Raw genomic sequence first — 12,948 nt, forward strand, 5'->3', positions numbered from 1 at the left:
AGTAGAGGAAAAACTCCCCTTCTACTACCAAAGTCAAAGGGAATAGATATTCTCTCTATTTAGTCAATATGGTACCGAGGGCACATGAAGAGGCCCGGCCAACTGGATTACTTCTTCCAGGGTTGCTGAGTACTGAGAGAGTGACACAAGACAGAGAGACAGCTGCAAGTCACTGGGATGGTGGTGAGTGTCCAAGGAGGACAGCATTGGCTTCCTAACCTGAGTGTACTGAGGTGTGGTCTTGGAAATATCGCCTGATGCATAGTTGTCCTTAGTTACATTTTCTCCAGCCATTTCTTTTTGTATGCTGTCAGATATCCTTTGAATAAATTCCTTTCCTGCTTAATAAGCTACTGCTGGTTTTCAGTGATTGCATCCAAGAACTCAGACTGGTAAAATCCTAACGTTTAATTGGTTTATTGTTAGTTACTTAGCTTCTTTGAATTTTTAATATAAGATGTGCTTCAATGAATTAGCCACAAAGCTTTTCCCTCCATCTTCAAGATTATTTTCTTAACATACAGATTCCACAGTGGGATTACTGAATTTTATAATAGCTCATGATACACACTGTCAAATTGTTAATACTTTAAAATGTAAAGAGACACTGTTTCACTGAATCTTGCATTGGTCACATCTTGAACAACTGATACAGCAAGTAATAGAAGTTAGAATGATTTATCTGGCATTACTGAGGAATGAGATTTTTCACATATATAGATTTTTTTTTAGATAACTAAAGTCTCAAGGCTGGATATGTGAACCATTGTAATTATATACTTCAAGAGAGCTTTCTGGGGTGGTCCTTCCTGTAGAAAAGTTTCTTTCTATTTTTCAGGATCTCTAGGGAAATAGATTCTGCAATTTTCTGTAACAGCCTACATTTTAAGAATTTTCATATTTATGTATAATTCTAAAGCCCTTTGTTGAATTTTTAAATGTTTTTTGTTTGTTTGTTTGTTTTGTTTTTTGAGACAGGGTCTTGCTCTGTCACCCAGGCTAGAGTGCAGTGGCTTGATCTCGGCTTACTGCAACCCCTTCCTCCTGGATTTAAGCTATTCTCCTGCCTCAGCCTCTGAGTAGCTGGGATTACAGGCGTGCACCACCATGCCTGGCTGATTTTTTTGTATTTTTAGTAGAGACAAGGTTTCACCATGTTGGCCAGGCTGGTCTCGAACTCCTGACCTCAGATGATCTGCCTTCCTTGGCATCCCAAAGTGCTGGGATTATAGGCATGAGTCACCATGCCTGGCTTTAAATCTATTTTTTATGAGTCAGTCCTTAATGGAAATGCTCCAGCAGATCTTCCTTTTTCATTTATCAATGTTGATGTATATTATTTCTTATTCAAAAATGTGAAACCAAACTCACTTAAAATAAACTTTCTGAAGGATCGCTTTCACAAACAGAAGCAATTTGCTCTATTAGAAATCATACGTGCAAAAATAGTTAGTATGAAATCAGACTCATTTTGAAATGAGACAATATTATCTTTTATACTAAACAATAAGAACATGATTGATACTTTTTAAAATAAGCAACACATTTTACAGCAAAAATGTCCACTGATAAATGAGGAGAAGTAGTTCAATATTTATCTTTTTGAATATTGTTCCAGTTCTACTTGGGGAAAACAGAATCCCCTGGCTGAGAATGAGCATGTAGGAATGTAGGTATAAAAGCAAGTTGCATTTTGAATTGTATGCAGTTTATTCAGAAAAGAATAATTTTACAAATAAAAGCAAATCCAAATAAACATAAAATATAGGACAATCTAGTACATGCCATACATATGTATTCCATCCTAATATTGGAGATATTTATTTAATGTTTAGGTTTATCTGACTGAAATGATTATTAAGTTAGTAGAGTACTTACTTAAATTTCTACTTGTTATATGGAACCTGTTATTTTTAAGTTAGGAAAGAGAAAGGAAGGTAAGAGGAAAAGTTTCTGAAACCAGAGACAATTTCATTACTTTCCCCTTTCGATTATGAAGTGGCATTTTCCTGGTGGCATTTCAACCTCCAGCCACACTGAGCAGGTGTTTAATAAGGACAGGGTGTGGGGAAGGAAGGTAGAAGACATTGTCAGTATTTCACAGGTTCAACAGAGCCCCAGGGGCTTGTACATCAGAAAACAGAAACAAAGGCACAAGCTTTTGCTCTTTAACTCTGCCTAGCTATAGCACCTAGCATATTTTTTTTCTTGCTCAACAATTTCATTTTTAATGGCAACAACTTGATCTTCCAATATTCTCAGCTGATCAGCTTTTGCTTGTCTACTTAGATTCAAATCTTGGATTTTCCTTTCTAAATCTGAAAGAAGAAAATGAAAGAAATGATATATTTCCATTTAATGGATTCCTGCTGGATACCTACATTATACCAAACACAGGGATTTATGCGCCTCTCAAAGATATATTTAGTTTTCTGTTTGGATTCAATGGATAAATCATCTATTTTCATCAGGCTTCTCAAGGTTTTCACATAAATTAGAGCAAACTGACAATTTTGTCTAAAAACTTTTATATCTAAGGCATTTATCAATGTGAGGCTGTAGTTGGTTAGAATTCATTAGGAATGAAAAGACAGATAACATCCTTGATGGGATTTGCTGAAGTGCTATATTTCCAAAGGTTTGTTCTTATTATTTTAGCTTCATTTTAAAACATGTTCTTTAGTGTTTTCCAATCTTTCAGAAAAAAAGACTGACTTTCATGTGTTGATTCCTCCCTGCTGATATTGAAGTCCCTGAACAGTAACAGCTAAGTGATGCCTTGGCTTCACTCCTATCCATCCATCAATCCATTGATCCGTCGACGCATCCATTGACCCATCCATCGATCCATTGATCCATCCATTCATCCATGCATCCATCCATCCGTCCGTCTGTCCATCCGTCCATCCATCCATCTATACATTCATTTATATAGTCTTCATTCAACAAATATCTGGAAATTCTAGTAAACCTTAACAAGGAGACCATATAAGTGGATACAAGAGGCATAGAGAGCTACAGTTAATAATGTGAGGCAGCATTTTGCAAAGAAACTCTGACATTAGAGTTTTTGCAAAACTTCTAAAAGAGGGAAGATAACTTCTAGAAGCGGGAAGGTAAATGTCTCACTTCATTTGGTCAGATCACACCTGAATACCGAGTTGGTTTGGAGTAATTGTCAAACTAACATGTGTTTAGAAAAAAGAATCAGATTGCTGAAGATACTTGAAACTGTCCTGTAAACAAACATTGAATTAACTGGTGATGTTTCATATGAGGAAGGCAGATTCAGGGCATGTGCCGTGGCTGTTTTCAAGTATCTGAAGGGCCAACCTAGGAAAGCAGAGTAAATGTGTTCTCTGTCATCCTGAGGAAATAAAATGGAAACTAGCAGGTGAAGCTCCACGAAGGAAGATTTTGTCTAAATATAAAAAACTCTCTAGGAGTCATGGCTGCTCAAAGATGAAAGAGCTAATGTGGAAGGTGGTGAGTGTTCTGTCACTAGATTCTTTCTTTCTTTCTTTCTTTCTTTTTTTTTTTTTTTTGAGACAGAGTTTTGCTCTTGTTGCCCAGGCTGGAGTGCAATGGCGTGATCTCAGCTCACTGCAACCTCCGCCTCCTGGGTTCAAGCGATTCTCCTGCCTCAGCCTCCTGAGTAGCTGGGATTACAGGCATAGTCCACCATGTCTGGCTAATTTGGTACTTTTAGTAGAGATGGGGTTTCTCCATGTTGGTCAGGCTGGTCTTGAACTCCCAACCTCAGGTGATCTGCCCGTCTCAGCCTCTCAAAGTGCTGGGATAACAGGCATGGGCCACCACACCTGGCTGAAACTTTCAAATATAGGTTATTTGGGATTGAAAAGGGGATTCAACATTGAAACCATATTTGGACTAAAGGAATAATAAAGGCCTCTGTTTGTACCAGGAAAGTTAATATGATTGAGCTGGTTACACCAGACCCATTCGCCATCCTCGTCTGTGTTCTGGAAAGCTACCCTTCCTGGATAACAGCACTTGGCTCCCTTGACCTCTGGCTTTCATTCACACATGGCCAATGGACAGTGCTGATAAGTGGTCAGAGGATAGGAGGATGAGCAGTCTCTATCTCAGTTCAGCATGGAGGTGTATGCAGTTCTTCCATCCCTCAGGCTCCTGTGGGGTGGCCTCTTTCCTAACACTCTGGTGTTCACAGGGCTCTGGTAACGTTCCTGCTTCCCTGGCCCCTTCAGGTGTAGAGAGGCTAATGCCTTCTCACTGCTGCTAGTCACCAAGTACCTCCACAGCCTCAGTGGGTTCCCTTCATTCTTGTGCATTCTTTGTAGTTCTTCCCATCAAGAAGTAGAATCTACTTACCCTGTTCCTACCCCCACGCCCCTGAATCTGGGCTGGCTTTATAAGTTGTTTTGACTAATAGAAAAGCAGAAGAACTGATGTTGCAAGACCTCAGGAACCTTTCATCCTCTCTTCTCACTCTTGTGGTGCCCTGAAACAACCAAGCTGTAAAGCAGCCCGGGATAACAGACCACGTAGAGAGAGTGCCAGCATCTCAGCCACACCTGGCCCCTAACAGGCCATCAGCCGAACGCAGCTGCTTGAGAAACCCAGGTGAGACCTGTCGAAGAACCAGCCAGGCAACCCACAGAAAAGTAAGAAATGGTGGTTATTTTAAGCCATTACATTTTGGGGTAATCTATTATGCAGTGAATAAATGACTGAGACAACTCCACTTCTAAATACTTTGTCCAAAATTATGCCCATGTATGCTTTCTGTTTCTAGCTGGGACCCCGACTGACACCAAGTTCTGTGGAAGGACCGTGGCTGAAGACTAGAGTCCATTCCCCACTCTCTCAATATTGTTGCTGCCAAGGGCTCCATACTGGGATCCAGGGGCTCCTCTTCCTAACAGAGAGGAACAGGCACAGCCTTGTGGTTCCGCCCCTTCTCAAGTGGCAGCATGGGGAAGACAGCCAAATCAATGTCTCATTTTTCTATCTTGCTGAGTTCTGGAAACAGCCTCAAAAGGAAAAGAGAAAAGGCAGTAGAATGCCTTATTTTAGACCTCCCTGAGAAGCCCTCTAACTTCAACTTCTCTTCCAATCTAATTTCAAGAACTATAAAAGCTGTGGTCAATGGGGATCAGTGGAAACAATTTGTGTATGACATAAACAATATGACATAAAAGCAGGACAGAAATATTCTCCCCATGTTTTTACTCCTAGAGTAAGGGCCAAGTTCTAGGATAATAGAAACTGACTTTCATGGTATTGTCTGACAAGTGGTCAGAGGATGGGGGGGTGAGCAGTCTCCATCTCAGTTCAGCACGGAGGTGTTGAATGCAAGATTTAAAAAAAAATCTGTTTTTCTGAATCTTTCTTAGTATTTCATAGTTAAAATAGCATTTTAACGAAAATACTTAAAAATGAAAAAAAATTACCCACAAGCCTGCTGCTTTTAAAACAATTATATAAGTGCAAGAAGCAGTGGTTTCTTCTTCACTCCCACTGCCTCCCTAGAGATAACTAATGTTAGCAGTTTGGTATGTATTTTTCCTGACTTTGGCCCATACTAATGTTCCATTTTCAGTTTTTTCATGTCATAGTAATGATATAAGTGGTTGTAAGGCCAAAGACTCATTTGATAATAAAAAAGAGGCATTTATAAGTGAGGAGTTTTGGTTACTTTAATATTTTGAGAATTACTTACACTCCTAGTTTTAAAGTTTTAGAAGATAATAAATACAACCAAGGGTAAAACTATACACTTACCATCTGATATTTCTTGATGGTTAGAGATAGTTAAGGACATGATTGCCCCCAAAAATCATAAATATCAATTGTGTAAAAAAAGATTCTGATTAGCTTTCTGATTGTATGTATTTTATGTTTTTTGTTTTGTTTTTGAGACAGAGTCTCTCTCTGTTGCCCAGGTTGGAGTGCAGTGGCGTGATCTTGGCTCACTGCAACCTCCGCCTCCTGGGTTCAAGCGATTCTCCTGCCTCAGCCTCCCGAGTAGCTGGGATTACAGGCATGTGCCACCACGCCTGGCTAATTTTTTTTTATTTTTAGTAGAGATAGAGTTTTGCCATATTGGCCAGGCTGGTCTCAAACTCCTGGGGTCAAGCAGTCCATCTGCCTCAGCCTCCCAAAGTGTTGGGATTACAGGTGTGAGCCACTGCGCCTGGCCGGTATTCCATGTTTGCAACACTTTGTGTGCGTCAGAATGTCCATTTAGATCAAAATCCTTGTCTAGAATATGATTCTTTCTGGGTTGCTATCCAAAGTTATATGCTAGATGACCTAGTGCCCTAGATTATATTGACTCTTTTGGAGAGTTATTTTCATGAGAGGAAAAATAAACAACATAGGTTAGAACAGGGTTTCTTAATCTCAGCACTATTGACATTTTGGGCAGGACAATTGTTTGTTTAGGCAGTTGTCTTGTGCACTGTGGGATTTTTAGCAAAATCCCTGCCCTCTACCCAGTACATGCTAGTAGTACCTTCTAGGATGACAAGCAGAAATGTCTTTAGACATCTCACCCCCAGTTGAGAACAGAGTTAGAAAAAAAGGGCATTTTTTTTTTTTTGAGATGGAGTCTCACTCTGTCACCCAGGCTGGAGTGCAGTGGCATGATCTTGGCTCACTGCAACCTCTGCCTCCCAGGTTCAAGCAATTCTCCTGCCTCAGCCTCCCAAGTAGCTGGGATTACAGGCACCCACCACCATGCCTGGCTAATTTTTGTATTTTTAGTAGAAACGGGGTTTCTCCATGTCGGCCAGAGTGATCTCGAACTCCTGACCTCAGGTGATCCACCCGCCTTGGCCTCCCAAAATGCTGGGATTACAGGTGTGAGCCACTGTGCCCAGCCAAAAAAGGGCATTTCAAGGTGACCAAAGGAAATCTCAGTTTGTTTTGACTAATGCAAGGCAGATGCTCATTAACCTTTCTAGGCAAATCCATGCAAGAGGCTTGTTAACTTCACAGTCCCCAAAACACAAGACCAATTTCTACTTCTCTCTCCTCAGTGGACCCATGTGATAAAACTGTAAGCTGACAATGGTATAAATTCTACTAGTAAGGTAGAGTACCATGATGTTATTATCAAATTGGCAGGATGGATAAAAGAACAGATACCTGTTATTCTTCTTATCTTGGCCTCTGTATCTCCAGCCAATTTTTCTGCCGCATCTTTTAGCTGTTTAACTTTTCCTAATGTCTCCTTTGTTAGTCCTGTAGTGCTTGTCTTACGTTGGAGAATAGCATATTGTTTTTTCAGCTCAACAAATTCCTGTAACAAGCAACACTTCCATCATGAGAAAATATGTATAAAGCATGTACATATATGCATGATGATTCTCTTAATACCATTCATAGAAGGAATACAGAGGAAACCTTAATCCAGTCAATACACTTGAGTTGCTCTGATATTTCCGGCAGAGTTTTATTTGCATGTTTGTTTTTTCAGATTGAAAAAAATGTCAGCTTCTATTAAAAATAAAACTTCTTTGTTCAAAATAGCAATTGTTATTTCATGTTAAGGCAACTATGTCTGAGGCACCAATTGGTTGTTCTGCTCTATGTTAAGGGAGGATATGGAAGACAGAAATGACCCAATCCCATCCTTGACAAATCTCTGGTTCAGTTCAGTCAATCAGTTATATATGTAAAATGAAGGACGGAGTGAGTGATGAAGATTTAGAAACAGCAAGGATATGTTATTTGGTTGGCAAAAAGGTGAGAGAGAAATGAGGTAGGAAGGGAGGCAGGTGGGGAAGTAGAAGTGTGGCATGGAGATCCCCCTTGAATAGAATGGAAATCTGTGGGTTACCTTGTGTGTTGACAACCTAGAAGGTTAAGTAGATGAATAAAGGCCAGAGCCAGAAATGAAATATGGAAGTGGGAACGGGGTGAGTAGAAAGTACCTTTCTTGGCCGGGCGTGGTGGCTCACGCCTGTAATCCCAGCACTTTAGGAGGCCGAGGCGGGCGGATCACGAGGTTAGGAGATCGAGACCATCCTGGCTAACATGGTGAAACCCTGTCTCTACTAAAAATACAAAAATTAGCTGGGCGTGGTGGCACGTGGCTGTAATCCCAGCTACTCAGGAGGCAAAGGCAGCAGAATTGCTTGAACCAAGGAGTCAGAAGTTGCAGTGAGCTGAGATTGAGCCACTGCATTCCAGTCTGGTGACAGAGAGAGACTCTTTCTCACGAAAAAAAAAAAAAAAAAAAAAAAAAAAAGAACTTTTCTCAATCTCTGTTCCACAAAAAATGTTCTCAGTTCCTGTCAGTGGAAAATTTACCCAGCACATTAGGAATTAAAAGCAGGAGAATAGACCAAATGTAAATACACTAACATTTTTCTTTTGTTTAGGCAACTATATTAATGCAACCAACCAAAGGTTTCTTGCTAGGAAAATGAGCTGATAGGTTCTTTCAGCAACCTAAATTAATGGGCCACTTTCCACAACTGTTTAATTAACTCATTCTGATTTTTGTAACTTGATGTATTTTCTTTGGCAGGTGACTTTCATTTATTGTTTTCTTTATATGTTGTGTGACTGAATGAGAATAGAGGGCAAAAACATGCAATACAGACAAACAACATAAATTGTGAAAGTTTGGAAGTTCAGGGCAAATTTGATTTATGGACTGATTGACCAGGATACCACTAAGAATAATAGGATAGAGAGATGGGGGAGGAAACACTCCAACATGATTTGGCCAGGGACTTCTGCCTTCTACAGATAGAAAATCCTTTGTGCATCAGGATCCCCTCAAAGACATACCATTGAGTCATGGACCAGCACAAAGGAAATGATGAGAAATGGCACAAAAATCTGGGGTTAAAGAACTATCTTTCAAAGAAGCCCTGCTTTTCTGCTCTTGGTGGCAGTGGTAGAACTAATGACCTTCTCAAGACTCCCAGCCTGGTGTTGGGCAGATTCAGCCTGAACTTTCGCATTTACAGCGTGGTCTTGATGGCTTTGCAACTTGGTCTGCAGCAGGGAAAGGCCATCCTCCAGCCCTGATCGCTGCTTTGCTAACTCCAGCTCACTCTTCATTTCCCTGGTTTGATTTTCAGCCTGTTGTTGATTTAAAGACCAAAAAGGGAAAATCTCTTTATGAAACAAACAAGAAGATAAATGATATATTAACCCCTTGAAAAATATGCTGAGTGTAAAGGAAAAGAAAATAGTGCCTCCACTTTTTCTGTTGCATTTATTTAAAATATTATAATAAAATATTTCAGACATACAAAAGGGTCTGAAAAATATAACGTTAGCCTAGTGTGGGGTGCGTGCCTGTAGTCCCAGTACTCGGGAGGCTGAGGCAGGAGGATTGCTTGAGCCCAGGAGGTTGAGGATGCAGTAAGCTGTGATTGTGCCACTGCACTCCAGCCTGGGTGACAAAGAGATAACTTGTCTCAACAACAACAAAAAAAAAAAAAAAAAGAAAAAAAAAAAAGAAAAAGAAAAAGAAAAAAACAAAAAAAAGAGCGAAGAGAAAAAAAGAAAAAATATAACGAATAGCCATGTACCCACCAGCCAGTTTAAGAATAAAACATTAACAATGAGCTAAGGCCCTCAGCGTACCACTCCCCATTATATCTTCTCTCTCTCCCCTCAAAGACAACCACTATCTTGAATCTAATTTCTGTCATTCCATGTATCTCTATAGCATTTTTTCTACAACCTATGCAGTATTCCTAACAATATATAGTATTAAAATTTTTTTTTCACCTTATATAAATATATTGTATATTTCTGCAAGTTGATTTTCTAAAATGAAAAGTTATGAAAATTATGCTTATGTAGGTCATTTAAGCTAATTTACATAGCTCTAGTTCATTAATTTTTACCAGTTTAAAGCATTCCATTGTTTGAACATACAACATTGTATTTTCTATTCTCCGGCTGGTGCAAGTGACTTCTAATTTTTTCCCCTTACAAACAGTAATAACACTTTATGCTTGTTTCTTATTTCAGTGACCATATTGATCATATCTAGAAGTCCTATTTAAATATTTTTCAAATATAGCTGGTTATTAGACATTGTCTCTTGTTTTTTGGTCATACTTTCATACATTCTTAGATTTTCTTAAACATAGTAAACAATCTTATTTTGTATTCTGTATCCAATAATGGTAATATCCTCTGTCTGTTGTGTCCTGATTTTGTTGTTCATTATTTCTGATGACTCTTGTTTAAAGGCAATTTGTGGCTGGGCACGGTGGTTTATGCCTGTAATCCCAGCACTTTGGGAGGCCAAGGTGGGTAGATCACCTGAGGTCAGGAGTTCAAGACCAGCCTGGCCAACATGGCAAAACCTCGTCTCTTCTAAAATTACAAAAATTAGCTGGGCGTGGTGGTACGCACCTGTAATCCCAGCTACTCGGGAGGCTGAAGCAGGAGACTTGCTTGAACCCAGGAGGTGGAGGTTGCAGTGAGCCGAGATTGTGCCATTGCACTCCAGCCTGGGTGATAGAGCGAGACTCCATCCCAAAAAAATAAAAAAAAAAAATCTTTAAAAAGGCAATTTGTTTCTTTACACGTTTGGGGGAAACTCTTGATGGCTAGGTTTTAAGGTTGTTCCTTTGGAGAGGATTTTTGTTTGCCTCTGCCAGGCATCTGGGAGCCCTACCAACCCAGGGCTACTTCAAATGATACCAGGGTTTTGAGGGCCACCCAGGTAGTATAAATTCTAGCCCCAAAATTGTGTTAGAGCCACAGTCATGGTTAGCAAATCTTAGTGGAGATGTTACTCCCCAACCCAGGGGCAAGTTTTTCTACTGACTCTGTGTGTTTGCATGTGTGTGTGTGTGTGCGTGTGTGTGTGTGTGTGTGTGTGTGTGTGTGTGACAGAGAGATTTTAACATTTCATTAAGGATTTTGCCATTTGGGGTCCCAGTTCTATGCAAGAATCTTGTTGCTTCCTGTGTGGCCTTTGCTTTCTGTCTTATATGCATGGTGACCATTAAAACCCAAAGCTTGAATGCTCCAGGGATGGGCAGATGCCTGCTGCCTGCTGTCAAGTTAGTGCTTCATTACCTCTAAATTCATGCTTTCCTGTCATTTTTGGCCTCTGAGACTATCAAAAGTTTCTTACTAATTCAGCTATGCATTTAAAAATCTAAATATCCAATCTAATATTTTTATGTGTTTTTTTCAACTACCAGGGTTCCTTAAGAGATTGGTTCACCATATTTTTAGAAATGGAAGTCCCTTCCTGTACCCTTGGGCATATGTGGGAGTTTGCCTAGAGCAGCAATCTGCAAACTTTTTCTGTAAAGGGCCAGCTAGTAAATACTTTATACTTTGTGGCCTATAAAGTGTCTATCCCAAATATTTAACTCTCTGTCATTGTAGTGCAAAAGCATCCATAGACAATACAGCCTGTGGTCATGTTTTGCCATCCCTTGTTCTAAGTATATGCCTAGAAGGGGAAATCCTGGGGCCTTCCTTTTTACTACCCCATATATGCAACCTCTTCCTATCCAACCCCTTTATTTCCTCGTGTATTACTTCTTGTTCTGTTGCTTTCTGCTTTGTTTGTTTGTTTTGAGACAGAGTCTCGCTCTGTTGCCTAGACTGGAGTGCAGTGGCACAATCTCGGCTCACTGCAACCTCTGCCCCCTGGAGGAGCGATTCTCCTGCCTCAGCCTTCCAAGTAGCCAGGATTATAGGTGCCCGCCACCATGCCTGGCTAATTTTTGTATTTTTTGTAGAGACGGGGTTTCACCATGTTGGCCCAGCTGGTCTCGAACTCCTGACCTCGGGTGATACACCCACCTTGACCTCCCAAAGTGCTGGGATTACAGGTGTGAGCAACCATGCCTGGCCAGATGGAGCATTTCTTTTGGATGAGTATTTTTTTTTTTTTTTTTTTTTTTAGTTTTAGGATACTCTGATGAGATTTCATGCACATTTAATTATAAGAATGTTACAATAGTTAACTCATTTCTTTGGTTTTTGTGAGCTTTTAAAAAGTCTATTCCTTTCCCTGGTATCAGAAGGGAGATGCTCTGGCCTCATATCTACCACTAATTAGCTGTGTGACCTTAGGCAGTCACCTAACCTTCCTGAATCATAGTTTCCTCATTTCCAAGCTGGTGTTAGTACCTGCCTTGGTGCAACCCCAGAATTGGTCGCAATTAATATGACGGTGAGACGTGCTCTGTAGAATATTAAATACATGCATAATACTACCCAAATCTTATTTATCCTCATAATAATCCCATCAGACCCGTAAAGCAAGCATAGCATTGGCATACATAAAAAGCACTGTGTTGTTTTTACCCTCAAAACCTATTTCAGGTTAGTTTCAAAGAAGACAAATACCTGCAGCACATTCTTTTTTATTTTTGTTACATTGGCAGTCAGCTGTGTAATGGTAGAGTTTGCCCATCCTTGAGTGATTTGAGCTTGTTGTAACTGGTTCAATGTTTTGTCAAGATTTAATAGAATATTTGCTGCTTTCCTAAGGTAAGATATTAACATGTCAGATTAGATAAATACACAATTATTCACTCATTTCACCTTGAGAGAGTTCATTTGACTCAACCAAATACTTTACTGAATTATTAAGTAAATTTAAATTACTCTTGAACAAGAGAAAGTGCTGAAGTCTTCATTTTGAGAAATAGGTATATTTAAATGCCAATAAAAAAACCCCACACACGTATATATTCATAGCCAGTGGATACATATTTTGTTAAATATGGAAATTAAGGATAAAGGTTTGGGGTGATAGAACTATCAATCTTTGCACATAAAAACTATCCCGTGAATTCCAGTTTCCCTGATGTCTCAAATGTAAGCTACACTTTCTCAATCTCTGTTGGAGTGGGGGTTGGGAGGGTCCAGAGGCCCCACAGAGAGCAAAGAGAGGACTACAGGCCCTGCATTTTCAGGCTTGTTTATTCAGAGTTAGCTAAGCTTCACTGACAT

The 12,948-nt window shown here is 39.8% G+C and overlaps 1 protein-coding gene across 1 annotated transcript in view; it reads right to left on the reverse strand.

Moving 5' to 3' along the window:
* Nucleotides 1–1,691: 1,691 nt before the first annotated feature.
* The window catches only part of LAMB4 (laminin subunit beta 4), a 104,416-nt gene continuing 93,159 nt past the window's right edge, over nt 1,692–12,948 (reverse strand). Inside the window, exons 31-34 of the mRNA XM_063815948.1 lie at nt 12,340–12,478; nt 8,911–9,084; nt 7,135–7,288; nt 1,692–2,318 (exon numbers count right to left, since the gene is read on the reverse strand). Of these exons, the coding sequence (XP_063672018.1) occupies nt 2,179–2,318; nt 7,135–7,288; nt 8,911–9,084; nt 12,340–12,478 (607 nt within the window). The 3' untranslated portion in view covers nt 1,692–2,178. The remainder of the gene's footprint in view (nt 2,319–7,134; nt 7,289–8,910; nt 9,085–12,339; nt 12,479–12,948) is intronic.

The sequence above is a fragment of the Pan troglodytes genome, chromosome 6 (genome assembly GCF_028858775.2).
Source record: "Pan troglodytes isolate AG18354 chromosome 6, NHGRI_mPanTro3-v2.0_pri, whole genome shotgun sequence".
In the NCBI taxonomy this organism is placed as follows: domain Eukaryota; kingdom Metazoa; phylum Chordata; class Mammalia; order Primates; family Hominidae; genus Pan; species Pan troglodytes.